Source organism: Lagopus leucura, unplaced genomic scaffold, assembly GCF_019238085.1.
Source record: "Lagopus leucura isolate 7727_CA_CO unplaced genomic scaffold, USGS_WTPT01 Super-Scaffold_100001, whole genome shotgun sequence".
Classification (NCBI taxonomy): Eukaryota; Metazoa; Chordata; class Aves; order Galliformes; family Phasianidae; genus Lagopus; species Lagopus leucura.
Window position 1 is genome coordinate 101,826,610 of NW_024962262.1, and position 19,511 is coordinate 101,846,120.

At 45.2% G+C, this 19,511-nt stretch overlaps 2 protein-coding genes across 2 annotated transcripts in view; both read right to left on the bottom strand.

Moving 5' to 3' along the window:
• Positions 1-528: 528 nt before the first annotated feature.
• On the bottom strand, positions 529-5,315 carry LOC122178043 (cystatin-B-like). The gene is made up of 3 exons (XM_042867943.1): positions 5,168-5,315; positions 1,957-2,058; positions 529-1,287 (listed from the first exon to the last, which is right to left on the bottom strand). The coding sequence occupies exons 1-3, from the start codon at positions 5,231-5,233 to the stop codon at positions 1,159-1,161; spliced, it is 297 nt and encodes a 98-aa protein (XP_042723877.1). The 5' UTR covers positions 5,234-5,315; the 3' UTR covers positions 529-1,158.
• Positions 5,316-8,384: 3,069 nt separating this feature from the next.
• The window catches only part of CASR (calcium sensing receptor), a 71,245-nt gene continuing 60,118 nt past the window's right edge, over positions 8,385-19,511 (bottom strand). Inside the window, exons 5-7 of the mRNA XM_042867355.1 lie at positions 16,801-17,031; positions 14,436-14,559; positions 8,385-11,563 (exon numbers count right to left, since the gene is read on the bottom strand). Coding sequence (XP_042723289.1) covers positions 10,113-11,563; positions 14,436-14,559; positions 16,801-17,031 — 1,806 coding nt within the window. The 3' untranslated portion in view covers positions 8,385-10,112. The remainder of the gene's footprint in view (positions 11,564-14,435; positions 14,560-16,800; positions 17,032-19,511) is intronic.

Sequence of the window (19,511 nt, forward strand, 5' to 3'; positions counted from 1 at the left end):
CAGTGTAATGTAAAAGTGGGCTGGTACCCCTCAGTTCAGAATGAAGCAACATCTCTCCCCTCCCCAGTTCATTATACAAGGCACAAAACTTGTATAAAAAGTGTCAAATAAACAAAAAAGTGTCAAAACTTCCAATGCACAGTCTTCCCCTTCCAGGGGGGAAAGTCTTCCTTTCTGCAGATTCTCCTGTTAGTCAGGGACTTCCAGATGCTGAGGGCAAATCCCGCCAATGAAGACATAGGCAACACTGAGCAGCATTCAGTCTTTTCTGTGTCCTCTGTCAACAGGCCCACATTTTCCTTAGCACTCCTCTTATTGCTGACATACCTGCTGAAGCCTTCCTTGCTGTGTTCCATGTCCCTCTCCAGATTAAAATAAAGTATTTTTAATTAAAACATAAAAACAAATGTAAACATAAGGACATCTGGAATATGAAAAAAGCTTATGGATAAAAGCTCTGAGCAAGATAACCACCTGTATTGAAAAAGCAATAAACAAAACAGTGAAACACCAGTGAAATATACCATCTAAATTTGAGAGAAATATTTATTGTCATAAATGCAGAAATGCTTGTCCAGATGAAGTTCCTTCCCAGTAGTTTTCCTCAGCACTCAGAAAATAAGCAATTATACACAACAAAACTCGTACATCCTCTACTGGACATTACATCCTACTGCTGGCAACAGGATAAGCATTACTATCAGGGGAATGTTTCTTACAAAAGACTGCAGCCCACCTCTGTCTCTTGCCTCAAGTCATTGCCAATATAAAACATAATACAATTAAATCTATGGATATGCCCACAGTTGCAAAGCAGCACATAAAGATTCAGGTTCTCCTCTTGCTCTTTGATGCAAATATGTGAGTGCTGGTGCCACTCCCTGGCAATTTCCAGGTCAGGGAAGTCCACAAACACAACACAGTATTAAGCTACACTACAATCAGTGCAGCTACTCAGGTTAGCATAAGCAAAAGGTGAAAGGAGAGCTATGTGATTCATTTAGATATTGCACAGTAAGGGAATGGAGTAAGATGTTTTTTCTTTCCAGTACTACGTTTTTTAAGAAAAGTTTTCTTTGTTGGCACAGGAAACAACATTTTGTAGCCTACAGAAAATATACGTAAGAAATCATTAGGAAAGTGCATGTAATAAATTTACTAGAAATAGGCCAGTTCATCATGCTTGGTCTTGCTGCTCTGATATCCATGAAGACTCAATGGCTTGTCCTCGTGAGGAAGGCTTCTGAACACCCGCAGGTGCATGAATTCATCATTGCCAACATGGACCTATAAAGTATGAAAACCAGTAAGAGGTGTGGAGCAACCTTCATCAGGAGAGGGGTTTAGGCTGGCATGTTTTGAGGATGGGGCAAGTAGAGAGGTGGTAGAGAAAAAGCACCCCCTCAGCAGGTGTCACCTTGTTCTGAGGCAGACTGGGAGCTGCGTCTTGGTGGAAACAGCACCTCAACCTTGGATTTGCAAGCCCTCCCTCTACCCAAGACAGGGAACGTACAGACAGGGAACTGGTGTTAGTGAGAAGCTTATCCGGAACAGCAAACACTTAAGTGCTTTGACCACTTTTGTGTGTGTGTGTGCGTCATCACTGTAGGCAGAGTGAAAAGAGGTTTCATACTTGGCTGTATCTTTACAAATCTGGGGTTTACTTAATACACTTAATACAGTAGTGTTCAGCATTGTGGAGGTGTAGCTTTAACAAAATCAACTTTCACAAATAACTAAACAGTACAAATTATTACGAAAATAGAGAAATGTGCATATCTCCATTTAAGACAAGGAGACTGGCTGGGAGGCGGTGGGGAAATGTTTTTGTTTTGTTTTGTAATGAACACATATTTTTCTTTTTTAAAACTAAATCACAAGCATTTCTGTGTAGGTAAGTAAACACAAAAAACATTCCAACATTAATTTTTTTTTCAATTGCGCAGTGTCCTCTACCTTGATGAAGTAGTTTGTCCCTGCCACCAACTGAGTTTTGAACTCAACTGCAGTGAAGACATCAAAGGTTTTCCCTTCTTTCTCTTCTAGCTGAGGCTTCACCTTAGGGAAACAAGAAGTTAGCTAAGACTGATATAGTATTTAATACTTGCAGTTTACGGCTCGTGCCATCAGTGTGCCTCATTGCTCTTCAGTTCCTCATTTTACACTAGAGCAAGGCCAGGTACTGAGGCAGGCAGCCAAGGCAACACAGTGATGCGATTCAGTCACCACCAACTGACACCAAAGAACTGCGCTGTTTTTCTACATTCATTTTGACAAATTATTTCCGCTGTTAATGTCTCTGCTTCCCCTTCTGTTCTATATATTTAACAAACAATATAAAGCAGTACAAGATCTACATGGACCAGACTTTAAGGTCTTTTAAAAAGACAACGTTTAAAATACCTCTCTTTTTTTCAACCAGAAGAAATAGCCGCTGGTTGTCTTCAGCATTAGCTCCCTTTTTGAACTGCAGAACAAACAGGCATCCAAAAACCAAACTTGGAAAATAATAGTTCTTCTAGCTTTTAATAACTGCAATTTACAGTGCTTCAAAATGTAAATATTTCTTCCCAAAATATATTTTTCCAGAGTGTAAAAGCTGTGCTCATGCATCCAGCCCTCCTCTGCTCCAGCACAACAGTAATAGCAGTGAGATGTTCTATTTTCAGGTACGTGATTTACTTCCATTCTTCCTATACTATTACACTGCTACTGTCTGCATCCCACCTACTGCCCTGGGGAAAAAGGAGCACCACTTTGCCAGACCTCTGATGCTTGTGGGAACAGAAACAATTCCGGCAACAGGAAGAACAGCAGGGTATGTGCTCCTGCCTCTCCTGTGCCAAGAAAGCGTGAAACCAAACTCTGGCCTTTTCTGTATGTGACAGCCAACCAGTAGCCATTCAGTCCCACAGAGATGTGGCCAGAGCACAGCCAACAAGTTTGCATTCTGAAACGCAAGGACGGGTACACTGCACCCACTCAGCACATTTGGTGTTTCCACTAGAAACTCTGGGCTCCATGAGTACAGTGAGTTCAGAGTCACATGCAGGTGCCGCTTGCTGGGTGTCACAGCAATGACTCACCACAGCATATGATCACTGGACATCCTGACTCAGTAGGGAGAGCCCAGACAGAAGCAATCTCTGAAAGATCTGTGATCAGCCCATTCTGCTAGACCGCAATAAAGATTAGGGCTGGGGGGTCCCTGAGGACACTACACTACATGAGCCAGCAGTGCACCCTGGGAGCAATGAAGGCAGACAGTATACTGGGCTGCACCAGCAGGAGGCCAGAAGAAGAGGGTAGTAAGTGATGACTGCCCATTACTTGTCAGAACACATTCAGAATGCTGTGTCCAGTTTTAGGCTCCCAGTTTCAGGAAGATGCCAACTAAATGCAGCAAGCTCAGTGATGGGCCACCATGAGGTCAGATGAATGGACTCTTGCCCTGAACAGGGGAAGAAGGAAATGGATATAAGGAAAGCCTTTTTCCCATGAGAACAGTCCAGCAGCAGGACATGTTGCCCAAAGAGGCCACACCATCTCCATGCATGGAGGTTTCCAAGAGCTGACTAGACACAGCACCACACTGCCTGGCACTACAGCCCCTTTCCACACAAATCACCTGCAGTCCAGTGACAGGGCTGACCATTATCATGTAGTGGAGGATCTCTGATGATTTGCACAGCCTGTCTACTTGCCCCTGGAGCAAGCGGCCAGCCACAGCTGCAGTGAGAAGCCAAAGGCTGAGCAGAGCCGCATAGAAATCCCCACCCTGGAGAGGCACTCTGAGGGGACTCCAGGCCAGAGACACTGCTGGGGGCAGCTGCCCTGCTCTGTCATGCTGTGTGTGCTCAATGCCAGTGCTACAACTCCGACCAAACAAATGGTCAACAGGACTCATAAAAAACAATGCCATGCAGGTAAGAACTGGCAAAGCAGCAACAGGACATGCACTGCTTAGGGTAAGCAAATGGGTAGGCTCTACACATTTCCACAGAAATTCAAGCAAACAAGATGATCTGAGAAGTCTGTCTTCAATCGACAGAACATGCTTTCTTTGCAGTCTGTATCTAGATGAGGACATCACTGCACAGGCAAATTTCAGCTTGGAGTTTTCCCATATGTATATTACTAAGTACAGCAATTTCATCTAGTAGCCAAAACAAGCTGGATGCGCTTTTAAATATTTAGGCAATTCAAATAATTTTTAGATACTTAGGTTAATTCTGAATCCAATAGGGTTTTGGTTTTACTCTTCAACTTACTTTCGGAATGACATACTACAGCCTAGAACAAAACAGAAATTCAGGTTTTAAACAACTCAGTGAATGAATTGCACACTTGCACTACAACTGATGTCACCGAGGGATCTTTTCAGGGCAAAATGATAATGAGACTCTCAGCAGTTCTCCGTTCTGCGCTCCAAACTGCACACAGACTCAGACTGGTGCTTCTGAGATGTAGTTTGGGATTTTTTTTTGGTGACACAACCTCATCAGGGTCAGCTAGCCCAGCTTTAATTCACAGACTGCTGTGCCTTTGCATTCAGAAACAAATCTGGACAACGACAGAGCGCAAGAGAAGCAGGAGCGTGTCCTTCATCGTTCTTCTCTGGCCTGACACACCCCCACTGATAAAGCCCAGGGGATGAGAGCGCACGCCGTGAAAGCCCTTGTTAGCACAGGCCTTTTCGGAGTGAGCGCACACGCACCTTGGCCGGGGGAGAGCTCAGTGCTGCCTCACGGAAAACCGGCAGGCTTTTGCCTGCCTCTTTCTCCCGCTCCAAAAGCAGAAGTTTGGTTCTAAGATTCAGACTGTCAGGAGCTCAGAGCACACGCTTCACACATCAGATAGCGCTCGTGTCAGTCACGACTGACCAGCACGCCACAGGCAGCGCTCCGGAGGGTTCCGAATTGCTCGGTATATTCCCCCACGGTCTGTCAGTCTTCCCGCTCGTACGTTTATTTATTTTTTAGGGGGTGCGGAGGCTCTCCGTTCGGCCGCCTAAAGCTGCCGTCTCCCCCGCGGGCAGGGCGCGGCCCCAGCGCAACAGGCTCACACCGCACCGGGCGGGCAGCAGCGGTGTGCGCAGCCAGGAGAGCCGCCTCGGCCCCGCTCGGTTCCGCACCACACACGCCCTCCTCGGGCCCAAGCCCCTCACCTCGTCCGCGATCTGCTGCGTCTCGCTGGTGGCTGGCTGGGCCTTGGAGGCGCCCCCGCACAACATGGTGGCAGCGCAGCTCTCCGCTCCGATCCGCTCCGATCCGCCCCCAGCCGCCACGCCCGTCGCGGTGCTGTCCCCGGGCCGAACCTAGCAGCGGGAGGAAGCGGGGCGGGGCGTCGGCTCCTCTCAGCGGGCGGTCGGGAGCTGCATCCGGGTCTCGCTCTGGAATTTCCTCCCGCCGCGGCGGTCCTTGTGCCTGGCGGGTATCTATCTGACAGGTGCTGCGCCTTATCTGCCAGGCCTAGCGCATTCGGAACACCTTGAAATCTCTGAAGATACGTGTGTGCAAACCAATCTCTCTTGAGGCTCAGGGTGGCAACCCTGCTGCCCTTGTAAGAGAGAACCTGTCCTGCCTGACATGCAGCTTGGGGCTGTCAAATTCAGGTTCCTTCCTAAAAATGTGGTGTGGAGATCCAAGCCTGCAGGAGTTTCAGAGCATTAGGAGTACCGGGGAGGTGGAGGAGCTCCTCATCCTCAAGCTCTCCCCAGTCCACCACAAAGAGCCAACACCTTGGCCAAAGAGGAGGTGTGAAGGTGTCCCATCTGCTGTGTACAATACCATGTGAATCCCAGTTCTACCCGTTCTGGACAAAGCTGAAGGCAGATAGCCCTCTCTGCAGGGTGCCCATGAGCACCATTAAGGTGTTTGTGAGGGGAGATGGTGACTAACGGGCATTGCTCTTGACACCCCGTGGACTTGCAGCATCCTCTGTACTGCTTCCAGCACAGCAGGAAGATGCAGGGATGGAGACGGGCTATGCTGGATGGTCTTCTGCCTGAGGTCTGGACAGCACTTTTCAGGCAGTGCTGGGAGATCCTTGACCCCTTGCTCCCTTGGCTGTGCCAGGAGCTGGCCATCATCTAGGGGGAATGGTAGCCAGTCCCAATGTTATTACAGATTTCAGCACAGAGACTGTGTGTGCTGCTAGCAATAGGGTGTGGTGGTCCCGTCCACAGGTCTCAAGGGCAGGGGTGCAGAAGCCTGGGGGCTGACGTGGTGGTGGACTTGGCACAGTTCACCAAAGTGATGGAGGCTGAACTGTGCCATGGTCTGCTGTGGTGGAGGGGTCTTTACTTCATGGCCTCTGAAGAAAAGCCAGCAAGCCAAAAACCAAGAAGAAAGAGCAAAAAGGAACCAAAGCCATCTTCCTTAGAAGGCAGTCTACCCCCCAAGTAGGGCAGGTGCTCCAGCCCTGCCATGTCTGGGCCTACCCTGACCCCCAGCTTGTCAACTCCTTCTCAGGGCCCAGGCAGGATGCAGGAAATGGGAACTGCCTTGAGGTTATGCTAGCTCTGAGCAGCTGTGTGTGCTTGCACAGTGCCACAAGGCTGGCCCTACAGCAAAATGAGCAGGAAAATCAGTATAATCCTTCCTGAATGAAAATCGGGTGATACGGGAAGATTTCAGTGACTACAAAGAAGCATGTGTATAGCATTACTGTAAACATTCAATTCCTTGGGAAAGCAACAGCTCTACCCTCCTCTACAACTTCTCAACACCCCTTGGTAAAATTGATAATTACAGCCCTCAGTTTACCAGGAATGGGTAGTGCCTACTGCATATGCAACCTACATGGGTTTGGGAGGACATGGTGAGATGCACACAATGAAATGAAGTGCTTCTTTCCTCTGATATCATTGCTCCTCCCTGGAGAGCAAATATGTGCTCTGCCTGGGCTTTGGGCAAAGCAAGGGTGCAGCACTGGGCTGGTTCCTGTTCCTCATCCATCAACTAGTCTACCAACAGAAATCCAGTGCAGGGCTGATACACCCTGCTTCTTGTCCCCACTGCTTCTCTACTGCATGGTCCAGCAAATACCAACAAGGGCATATTCTTTTCAGTAGCGTTTTGAGCCATAGGGGAGTGGGGGTTGGGAAGGAGCAGCCATTCGTATTGGTGACTTCTGAGGGACATGCTAATGGATGTTCTTGGGTGTGAACTTTCTACAGAGAGATTTGCTCAGCTTGTCATCAGCATGACTCACAGATAGGCTTGTGAACATGTGGCTGAGCAACTTCTCTCTTCTCTGGAATTTGGCAGGATGAGAACCTATACCCTCTGTGCATGGAGAAAAAGAATTTGGTTACAGATCACCTTCATTAAGGGGTCCTTTTTGTCTTTATTTACTGATTTTTCCTTGCCTCTATCACGTGTGTCACTCCAATAAGGCTGCAGCAGAGGGGCTCATACAGCCTGAGCTTTTAACTCAGGGTAAGTGCGCAGTGAGGGTGGGTGGGCAAGCAAACTGAGCAGGGTTGGTCTGTCACAGTATAATTTTGGCAGACCATTGGAACCTTACTATGCACCAGCGTACAACTTCCTTGTGAGTAGATTGAAAGGATGAAGAATACCAAAAATCTTTGCAGTAAAACATCAACATAGTCTGCTGTGTGCGGAGCCAGTGAGTATCGTTCTCCAAACAAGGCTGGCAGTGCTAACTTCATTTCTCACATTTGTACACAGTTCACATCTTGCTTTGCCCACACTGAATGCTTCTATGCTTTAAAAGCCATCTACTTCAGGAGGTGTATATTGGATCTGACATGTAGGAGTGATTCACTAGCACTACAACAAATTGGCTACTGAACTTAATTTTAAGAGTGAGCCATAATCAAAGTATTTTTCTTAGTCCTTTTGCCATCTAGTGGCCATCTCTGTTCAAGCATTTAGTTAGATACAGAAGTCACAGGTCTCAGTTACCAACTCTAAATTAAGCCTGGAGCCTGCAATCAGCAGCTTGGGAATGGGACATGGTTTTTCAGAAGCAACGAGGAATGCTTACTGGGTCTGGTGGTAGAATATGGTTTCCAAAAGTGTGACCCCAGTGATATGCGTTTTCAAACTCTTTTTTTTCTTTCTTTTAACTTGCAGTGCCATAGCTTTAATAAATCTTGTGGTTTGCAGGCCATACAGTTAGAGTCGGATCACTTCTTACATGATATAACTAAAATTTGAGCCCTCTCAAAGGTGAATATAACAGATAAACAAAAGGGTAAAAATAACTTGTCTGAATAGCATTCTTACTGGTTCTGGACTTCCACTGTGCTTTCCAGAAACAAAACTTCTTTTCCTTGTCAGCAACAAGGGGAGGTGGCAAAACAAGTTTTTATGCAGTAATGTCACCTGTAAGTTTTATTTTCTTGCTCTGGCCAGAAAAAAAAAAAAACACAAAAACACAAAACATCAACCAAGCAAAAACAGTAACAAGAGAATTGTGGTATTTTCCCCATCACATTCACAACAGTCCTTTTGTCTCCACTCACAATAAGTAGCAGGCCTATATACCTTTCCACAGTCGTTTAGAGTGCCTTCGCATGTGATGAGGGGAGGTACTGACATCTTCATGACAAATGCCTGTTCTTGCATATGGGATCTGGGAAGAGGGAAGTAAATTTTACAGAATAGCCTTGCCCTTCCTGCCAAGTTGCCTAGGGTCACTCTTTCTTTCTTCAGGCTGCAACAGAAATCTGTTCTAAGGACTCTTCTACTTCAACATTTGCAGAATGCAGAGGAACCAGGCACACCATGCACAATCAGGAGCACTTATGTCTGCTTTTGGGGGGTTGAACAAGAGCCAGGACTGATGAAGTTCCGATGTGCTTTTTGAAGTCCTTACTCTCATCAAGGCATGGTGCACCCTTTCTGCTTTAGGTGCTGTCCCTTCCAGATGGAACAAGAGGGACATAACCTAGTTGAAGGCCTACAGGAACCAAACAACCAATTTACTCATTTGTGTGTTTGCACATTCCAGAGCCCAACTCTGTACATTTTATTTACTCCATCCTCTACCAGCATGCACACTTGCAATATTCATCTCAAATATTATCAAATTTGGGGGCTATTTCTCCATTTCACCTTGTTTCATTGGCTTTGTATCAGGCCCACAAGTATTGTCACAACCAGCGCAATGCTATGTGTGGGTATGAGGCGGATTAATATGGCAAAGCACAACACTGACTATGGTGTGGAAGGGTTAGCCACGTATGCCATGTGGAATATTACAGCAGCAACACTTTGTTAAGCATACAACTACTAGCGACATAATCAATCACAAATACATCTCATTGTGCTCTCGCAGCAATCTCCAGGGGGATTTACAATCTGTTCTCCCCTTCCACCAAAGCAGGCAGGCTGGAGGTAAAGCTACATCTGCTGGAAGAAACCAGTAGGAACCTAGTAGCTTGGTCTAGTGCAATGGAGTCTATGAAGGGTATTGTCCAGTATTTCCTGCTGGGCAGAGAGGAGAAATTGGGAAAATGAGGAGAAATTACTAAATATAAATAGCAGGGTGCTCTGTCACATTAAATACTTTACATGTTCACACCCTTGGCTGTACACAGCATGCAGGATGCTGGGGGCTTTTTTGTTTTCCCAGTGACCGTGCTTTCCCCAAGTGAAACTGTGTATCTTGCTTTTGAACAGCTGAGAGTCCTGATGCACGTGGTTACAGATCACATATACTGGATAAAGAGGGAATATTATACATAGTGGGAAAGAGGAATATTATACATAAATGTAAAAGCAGAGTATTGTGGAATTGCTCAGTGCCTCCCATAGTCAGCTGAGTTGCAGTCTGGCAGGAAAAGCTTACAGAGGCAAGACAGTATGCAGAGTTCTGTTTAAGCCCCACCAGAGGCAATCTTCACTTGTCCTCCCCACATGTCCTGATTTCAGTAAAGCAACTGCAAATTCAGTTCAAGGCTCCCCAGATACAGGCTTCTGGTAGTCTTTCCTCTGGAGGCACGTGTTTTACCCGGCTGGTGATAGCAACAGTGTGTGGTGGGACTGTGTCACAGATATGTATCTTTGTTATCTTTCCCATTCAGAAGCAAGAGGTGAGCAAGTTCCTCTTGGGGAAGTGCTTTTCATGACCTTCTTTTGTTAGGAATGTACTGTGTTTTCTGTGACAGAGCTGCCTCCAGTGCCTATAAAATTTCGGGAGTTAGCTGATGGCAGGGAGGGCTCTGCCTCAGGGTTTGGTACCTCTTCTTTGTTGTCTCCCACCACTGATTCCTGTGAACTGGTCTCTGGGCTGGATGCTGTCTGGAAGCCAGGCTCAGCACTGAGGGACTTGCTGTTCTGTAGAGCGAGCAGGGCCCTGTGCCGCATCAGGCTGTCGTCACTGTTCTGGGCCTCCAGGGAGTTCCTGCGCTTGGCGTTCCTGTTGGCCATGGCGTTCTTCTGTGGCTCCTCAAAACTCAGTGACAAGGTGACCATGCCACTCCCAGAGCTGACCTTCTGCTTGCACCGACGCTGCTGCTGCCGCTGCCGCTCAGCAGAAGCCGGTAGAGGGAAAGGGTCTTCATGGTTGCTCTTGCTGCTGATGGAGGAGGATGGGGTGGAACCAGTGGAGCCTCCGAGGCTGTTGGAACGCTTGCGTGACACATTGCTGCGTCTCAGTGTGGCCCTGGCAGCCACCTTGAAAGCATGGGCAGCTGTGCTGCAGCGCACCTCCTCAATGGTGTTGCGGGAAGGCTTGAAGAGGATGATGTAGACTTTGTTAAAGAAGATGCAGGCCAGAAGCCCGAAGCTGGCAGCCAGTATTGCAATCACCTCCACAGCAGAGACAAATTTGCCATATGTGCTGGCGTAAGCGGGGATGAAGGAGATCCAGACAATGAAGAAGATCAGCATGCTGAAGGTGATGAACTTGGCCTCATTGAAGTTCTCAGGCAGTTTTCGAGACTTAAAGGCAAAGAAGAAGCAGATGGCTGCCAGGAGACAGGTGTAGCCAATGAGGAAGCCAAGAGCCATCAAGGAGCCTTCATGGCAGGTGATGAAGATAATTTCATCCTCCAGCTCATGGTTTCGATAACTGGATGGTGGGGCTGTGTAGAGCCAAATCACACAGATGACAATCTGCACAAATGTGAACAAGAAGACCAGGAGGAACTGGAGGTTGAGGCCCCACCACTTTCGGTAGAGGCTTGTGGGGATCTTTGCTTCGAAGACAAGCAGGACACAGTTGGTTTTCACCAGGATGCAGGAGATGCAGAGGACAAAGCTGATGCCAAAAGCTGGCTGCCTCAGACGGCAAGTCCAGTTCTGTGGCTCTCCGATGAAGAACAATGAGCTGGAGAAGCAGCAGAGCAAGGAGAAGAGGAGGAGGTAAGACAGCTCCCGGTTTGTGGCCTTGACAATGGGAGTGTTGCGAAATTTGGTGAAGACTCCCAGGACAAAAGAAGTCAGGAAAATTCCCAGCACAGCAAAGAGAGTTAAAGCGATTCCAAAGGGTTCTGTCCAGGATAGAAACTCTATCTGCTTGGGGATGCAGGATGTGTGGTTCTCATTAGACCAGTAATCCTCAGGGCACTTGTCACAAGCACTTGCATCTGAAAAACAAGTGACAGGAAAGGGAAGGTTTGTCAGAATGAAAGGGTGAAATGGATGACAAAGTACATGGAAGCTACATGCTGTCTTTCAACTCAAATACAGGTGTTCACTTCAGTTGTCAGCAGGTCCCTGATGTCACTTATTGATGTCTCAGAGTTTTTACAGTGAAACAATGAGTCTCACGGGCTTTACAGGAAAACACAAAGTGCACTCAAAGTCCTGCCCACGTACTCTGCTTCCTGGATCAATTTCTTGACAAAACTTCGCAAAACTTGTTTGATTGCTGTCAGCTGCTACACAAGATCTATTACCCTATGTTTCTTCATTTTTATCATCTGCTTCTCTTTGTCTTCATGCTTCTCACACTTTTATCATTTGACACATCCCGCCTGTCTCTGCGACAGGAAAAATTAAAAATGTGCTTGCCTCCTTAAGTTCTTTGAGATCTTATTTCATAATCTTTGGAGGCAAGTCTTAGATGTATTTGAAATGCTTATCTTTGAAGGCAAACAGTGCCCTTGACTCCCATCACACTCCTATTTCATGCTGGAACACTGGAGGAGATGTGTCCTAATTATATCACTCTCTTCACACCCAGGAAAGCATCTCTGTTATAGCTGCAGAGGGAAAATCAATGCCTCTGTCTCCTTCTTCTGAGTGGAGCTAATTAGAGCCCATTGGGATGGCAATATTTGTCTCCAGTGACTGCCATAATCAAAAGGAAGGGGTTACTGCCACTGCTTTTATTCAACCCAAATATGTCTTATGCTCCAATGGTGAGGTTCATGACTCCATTGATAGCAGTGGAAATAAGTGAGTTGGAATTCACATCCTACCTCATCCTTCAGGATCCCAGCACGAAAGCTGTGGGATACAGTGAGTTCAGGGGACAAACATGCAGGAAACTTGTTTTGCAACAACCACCCTCTGAGCCTTGCACCTGAGTGCAAACAGAGACTCTGAGCACAGCTCCTAGAGCAAAGCTTGGTGCTAATCATAAAATCCTAGAATGGCTTGGGTTGGAAGGGACATTAAAGCCCATCCAGTTATAAGTCCCTGCCACGTGGGTTGCCACCCACTAGACCAGCTTACACTGGGCTCCATCCAATGTGACCTTGAAGGCTTCTAGGAATGGGGCATTCCTGAGGAAGCCAGTAATGAGCACAGAGCATTTCAAGCCCACTTGTTCTGGAGGGTTGGCTGCAGGGAGATGACACTGCTCTCCTAATAACTGGTTGTTTTGCCTAAGCTGTTCATCTGAAAGACATGCACAAGTCAGGGTATTCCATCACCACATCATTTCATTTACTTCTGTTTAGCCAATCACTTCTATTTTTTTGTGTGCCAGTTATCTGGAAGTATATTGCAAACTGCATGTGGGGCAGATCTAACCTCCAATACTGGGGAATTCAGTCACCTCTACCTGATATGCGGCATCTGTTTGTCACTGCACCCTGAAGAACTATTTTTTACTGCTGTCTTGAGCTGATCTAGAGACTAAGCTGCCACAGAAGGCAGCAAACCAGACTTCTTTCCTTTTGTGAGGCTGCTCATTCCTGTCCCATCCTTTGTTCCAAGTGGAAACTCAACCTCCCAAAAATGTCTTCACTTTCATGAAGACAAGAAACCTGAACCTGTTTGGTCCTTGGCTGCACAAATACTTTTGGATGAAAGCAAACAGCTAGGAGAGAAGAAGAGAGATTCTCTCCTTCAGCAGTATCAATACGTCAATTTGATGAGACTGGTTGTCAAACTGTTCTCTATGCCTATAAAACTGATAAGTACAGGAAATAAAGAGCATTACTGTCAGCTGAAATTGAAGCAGAAAACTTTGGAGTCCAAAGGCAGTTGCCCCCTCAGCCTCACAAATCTTGCAAATATACCAGTGCCAGTTCCCAAAATCTTATGACAAACAACAAATGGTGCATATTACAAATGACCAAGTTTGTTTCTATTTAATTTAAAAATGCTACACCAGTGCAACTTGTACTATATGATTACGTACATATACTATAAGTCCTCTTCTATGCATTACTGTATGCACAATATGTTTACTATGTGCTTGGGTAAAAGTATTACCATTCCCATTAGATAGGATGCAAATTAGATTCTCTCAAAGGAGAATGTTTTTTCAGTCTTGCATGCTCCTTACTGCTTTTTATCTCATGCAGAGTCTGCAGTGTGTGCTGGGGCCAGTGCTGCTGAAGAGGGTGAGGAGAACCTGAGCACTCAGCATTGTTGATTGGACTGCTGCTCTGGAAGATTCTATTTGCCTTCATTATTCTGGGATGCCCAACGCTGAGGAGCTGATAATGGTGTTGGAAATTCAGAAGGTTCCAACCAGCTCTAAAACTGGAGTTTTCACTGCAGAACCTGAGCAGTCCTAAACTCTCACTGAAACCAACAAAAAAGATGTCTATGCATGTTCAATAGGATCCAGAGATTCTGGTCTCTTGCAGTGCCAGTGTTCAACAGAACGTGTGCTTTGTGAACCCATAAAGGGAAATATTCCTTTTTGTTTGTGAAGTCAGGATTAGAATGGACTTTATTTCTTTGTAAAGCATGGAATGAAAAGCGGTTAACATGAGGAAAAGGTGGAGGTGCACTGACAACTACAATAGCTAGGATTAGGTTAGGGAGTGTATCCTTTCTCCAGATTTCTGGAGAAAGAAAAACTTCTACAGTGCAGCAGAGTTTGCTTCTGGCTGCCTGAGAAACTTTCCAAATTTCCCTCTATGCTTTCTGTGAAGCCCCCTGGCAGAGTAGCCTCCAGCTCAGCACTGCAGGAAAGTGACTTCAATACAATTGTGGGCAATGCTCTGAGGACTCTTCTGGTCCATGCAAACCCCAAAGCAGTGCTGTGTGCATTACCTGTTTCATCGCTGTACTCCCCATCAGGGCAGTCAACACACTCAAAGCAGCACGTGGGCTCTCCCTCAATAATGCCCTTCCTGGTGCCTGGCAGGCAGTCCATGCTGCAGTTAGAGAAGGGCACCTGCAAGAAAAGAGCCCGAAGAGGGTTAACAGTAAAGTACTTCAAGAACAGTCTTCCTGCAGCAGGCCTTGAGCTTACCCCAAGGGTGTAACTGCTTGTTTAACATGCAAAGTGGAGAGCCTCAGACACTCCCCTCTTCTGTCCACTGAAGATCTTGCACAACAGACTTCCCTCAACCCCCTGCAGTAATAACACATTTGAAGGATTGCATCAAGGAATGGTAGGGAAGATCAGCAGAGCTCTCTAATCTCAACCATGTTGTGGCACTGCAAAATGACATGTGACTCTTGAGACACACACCAGAAAACAGTCCTTAGGTGACTGAAAGAAAAGTTCATGTCTATGGCAGGAACTTAAATCAACTGCGGAGATGATGGACTCTGACTGCTGATCCCCTTTCCCATAGTCTGTTGAGTGCTAATGATTTACGGGACTTAGAACTGTTCCTTGAAGCCACTTCCTCTTTCAGTCCCAAAGGCCCTCTCTGGCCTAGAAAGAAAAATAAGGTAAATTAACAGTACAAGATGAGTTTTCATATAAAAGAGAGAAAGACCTTAGTCTTAGAACACCAAGCATCTGAAGATGCAGATCAGCACGTGCATGCAGATCCAGAAAAGAACATGTCTACATGAAGCACAACTTAGGTTCTCCATGTCAAAGCCCATGGAGAGGACTTATAAGGCCCCCCACCTCACTTTCACCGGAGTGGTTACCCAGGCTTCCAGGCTTTTGCTGCCGCAGTGACCAACTGTGTTACCTGCTGGCCTGCAGCTCATGCTGTGTGTGAGTGAGCCCACGTGGGCACAGACACACCCTGGCAGTGAGTGGTTGCACAGGCGTGCATAGGCATGAGAATGTGAGCTAAACACATATTTTGCATTGCCAGCAGAGTACCCTGATTTGTATGTCGCTAAGTGCATGGCTGCAGCATTTGGGGAACACTAATTCTAAGCTGGTAATCAGGAGTGCATAATTAATTGGGCAGATGCATATCCAGGGAAAATCCTGGCAGCTCCCCACTTAAAGCACTGCAGCAAATTGCCAACACCTTCTGCCTGAGACAGCTTTCCACAGGTTGTACATAAATCAAAGGATATCGCCTGTCCTGTCTTTTCCTAGGCTATCAGTGATGAGTTTGAGCAGGGCTGAATCAAAAACCCAGCTGAAGTTGTGTGCTGTTTCTCTGTTATCTACGAGGCTGATTGTATTGCCAAAGAGGAAAATTAAATTGGTTTTACATGATTTCATCTTGACAAATCCAGGTTGGCTTTTTCTTATCATTTCATTATCCTCTAACTATTTATAAACTGTTTAATGTTTGTTTTTATCAAGTCTTTTGGATTACTGAAGCTCAGCTTAATTGTGTGTAATTCCCTTAGCTCTCCAATATTTGCTTTAAAAAGCAGATATCACGATTTATCTTCCTCTAATCCTTTGAGACATCACCCGTCCTCCATATTTCTCAAAGACAAATTGCTAGTACTATTGAGATTGCTTTGGCTGCCTTTTTAAGTATTTTGTGGGAAATTTCATCAATTTCTGCCAGAACAAATCCATCTGTTTTACCTACTCTTTAACTCTTTTTTTTTTCCCCTTCAACTCTGGCCAATGCTACAGTTCCTGTGTTAAAAAGTTAAAGTTAGTTATATTTAATCTTTTTTGAGGAAGACTGAAACTCAGAAAACTCCAATTAGTAGAGTACTGGCTACTCTGCCTTTGAGCAAAGCTGTTATGTGGAAGAAATTTAAATTCTATAAACTGAAAAACAAAACAAAACAAGCTACAATAGACATAGAGATTACAATCCCCCCTGCTATCACAAAATTTACATTTTCTGGCATGAAACTCAGCAACATAGCTGCATTTTAATAGTTTAGGACAGAGAATAGGGATATTGCACTGCTGGAGGAATGCAGAAAACATAATTACTCAGTTCAAGTGTGGGGAAACAAACAAACAAACTAAAAAAGTACTCTGTTAGAAAAGGTACTGCAAAGGTAAGGCTCAGCTGATGGTGTAAATTTGCTAGGCAAATCTGGCTGCTGCAGTTATCTGATCTGCCAGCCAATCCAGAAGTGTATATTGAGGATGTGATGGACTAGGGCAGAGAATAGGTATACGATGAGATGAATAGGTCTTTTAATGAGTTGCAGTGCAACAGCATGAGGATTGTGCAAAGTCCGTTCAAATTTCAGATTGATGCAACTTGTTAAATGATGCTTTGAGTATTTCAGCACTTACCTCCTTTGAGAATCCACTCCACAGGATTTTGTTTTCATTGATAAAGAGCCTCTCCCCTTTCTTGGCATACACATTGTAGTGCCCAACCTCCTCAAAGACGACTGAGCCATCCTCTGGAGAGAGATGCCAGTTGATTATTGAGTAATTCCCTACCAGGTCTCCAAACTCATCAAAGTCCACTTGCTCCCCCATGTTACTGGTGAAATTTAAGTGGCGCAGGTGCTTCAGAACCTAGAGAGGGATACAGAGACATTGTAAATGCCTGTTTTTCACAACACAGACAGATCAGATATGGGAACAAAACTGGAAATAATCACTTTACTGCAGCTCCTAATTTCTTGAGAAACCCACTTCATTACAACAGCAGCAGAATTTCTCTCATAGACCTCACATGTACACACAAAGCCTGTGCAAACCTTGTAGACTGCACAAGGTGTTGTAGCCCATAGGATGGATTGCACCCACTGCAACACTGCTCACCAGCTGCTACACCTCTCAGCCTTCTGGCATTCCTCTTTTGTCCCTTCCTACCACCTTCCCCAAGCCTTCATCTCTCCTTCGAGGGGCAGAAATGTGGCAGAAGTGACTGTTTTGGTCATCCATCCTTCTTGTCCTTCTCTTGCAAACTATTTTCTACAGTTGGCACTGTTCATCTCTGAATGATTAATCACTCAGAAGCAGAAATACTTGGGAAACAATTCAAACTCATCTTTTGATTTGAAAATCCCAAGCCTAATGGGATTTTCAAATGGGATTTTATGCACTTGCATAAAAACCAATAAATCGAAATAACTCACTACATAGCAGGCCTGGGCAGTTCATAGTTTTGGTTTCTGTCCCACTGTCATGCAGTTTCAGATAATCACATTCTGCCCGTCCCCGCATGTTGACTTCTGTAATTTTCATGCCTTAAACTGTCACATGCTGTGGACAAAAGCAGTTAATCCCAGAAACAACTGCAGCTGAAAATTTGATGATCCCAATAGCCTGACAAGTAGATGAAAGAAACAGCAACAAACAACTGTGAGACAATTCATCCACACAATAGGTACTTCTCCAGTCTTCAGGAATTAGTTGCTGCCTTCTTCACTTATCAGCTTTTTTCCCTTATTTAATGGATGCTCCCAGTTAGACAATTTCTCTGTAGAGATTAGCTGGTGTGACTCTGAAGGCACCTGGATGTCATCTGTCCCTAAAGCACTGTGGTACAGTTGCTGTTCTTGCTTTAGTGCCTTCAATGGATTATAAGTCCAGTACTCCCTCTCTTATCTGTGGCTACACAAGCATTCAATCTTGGATAGCAAAATGCAAAAAAAAAAAAAAAAGTAACAAAATGAAATAAATTTGTCTAGGAAGGCAGAGTCCTCCTCACCCCATAACCATAGAACAGAAAAAACTGTTTTGCTGAAGTGCTTTCACCTGGAAAAAGAAAAGGAACAGAGGAACAGAATCACCTCATTAATTCTTGTCAATTTTACTAAATTGTCTCCTTTTTCTCTTTTTCTCCTTGGGACCCTCCTATCTCAAAGTAAAATCTCCAGAGCTGCAGAAATACCCTTGTCTCTTCTCACTGTTTCTATTAATTCCAGTCTGAAAGAGTCTGGAATAAACAAAGCCACACAGGATGTGGCTGGCAATACCATTTCAGCTTTATGTGTTCATGTTAGAAGTATGTCCAAATGTTAATGTGCAGGATGGGACCCAAGCACCTGATGACTCAGGAAATCTGCATTTCTCTGCAGGCTCTAGCAGCTACCCCAGAGTAACTCCTCTAATACTGGTATCCAGACCAGATTTGAGTTCTTTTATTGAGCTAAATGCCATATTTCTTCTCATTTCAAATCAGTATTAGTTTCACACATTACTGCAGCACTTTGCTGACCTACACTAGCCCTGAATGAGTACTGCTGCTGCAGTGACCTTTATTCACAAGTCACCTTTTCCACATCACCCAGGATTTTACAAGCCTTTGTTAGATCTTTCCCTGGCTCATGAATCCTCTCCAGCTTTGCTGCTTTTTGTACAAAAACTGCTCCATTGACCCTTCTCCAAACTCTCCCAGCCTGCTACTTCCTCCCACTGCTCAACTTTTGTTAATTCTTAAATAAATGTCAGTGTCCATACATGAGTTTTCATTTACTCTGCCTGAACCGTAGCAGGTCTTTAACTAGTGCCCATGTACCAGCTATGATTTGTATTTGTACTGAAAGTGGTGAGTTCTCCCTCTCACTTTGAATTTCTGAGGATCTGTTTTTCCCTCATTTCAGATTTTTAGTCACTGCAATATCCGTAAGTGCTTGAAGTCTCAGCTGTCACTAACCCAGTGGTCATGGTATATGGATTTGACATCTGTCAGTAGTCAAGTATCAGAAGGAAACACGTGCATGGCACTCCTGGAAGAGCCACTCATAAAATTCTGTAAAGGAAATGTTCCCTGGATCAATAGGGTTTTTTATTTTCTTCATTCCTTCCCATCTGTCTATGGGTCTATCTTTATTAACATGCTCTACTTTTTATTGTATATCTCAGCATTTAATTCAGCTGCTTTCTCTCTCTCTCCTTTTTTTTTTCCCCAGTGTCATAATGCTTTTTGTATGTATTGTAGTTTCTGTGTAAATAAATAGGTGTTACTTTTAGAGCAACCTGCACATGTGACAAATGCAATGCGCCATATATTAAAGTAAGAATTTAAGCTATTCATGATCCTTATT

Coding starts and splice junctions, on each gene's coding strand:
- LOC122178043 (XM_042867943.1), bottom strand. CDS start 5,233: ATGTTGTGCGGGGGCGCCTCCAAGGCCCAGCCAGCCACCAGCGAGACG. Junction 2,059..5,167: donor CGCAGCAGATCGCGGACGAG/GTGAGGGGCTTG, acceptor TGTTTCCCTAAG/GTGAAGCCTCAGCTAGAAGA. Junction 1,288..1,956: donor GGACAAACTACTTCATCAAG/GTAGAGGACACT, acceptor CATACTTTATAG/GTCCATGTTGGCAATGATGA.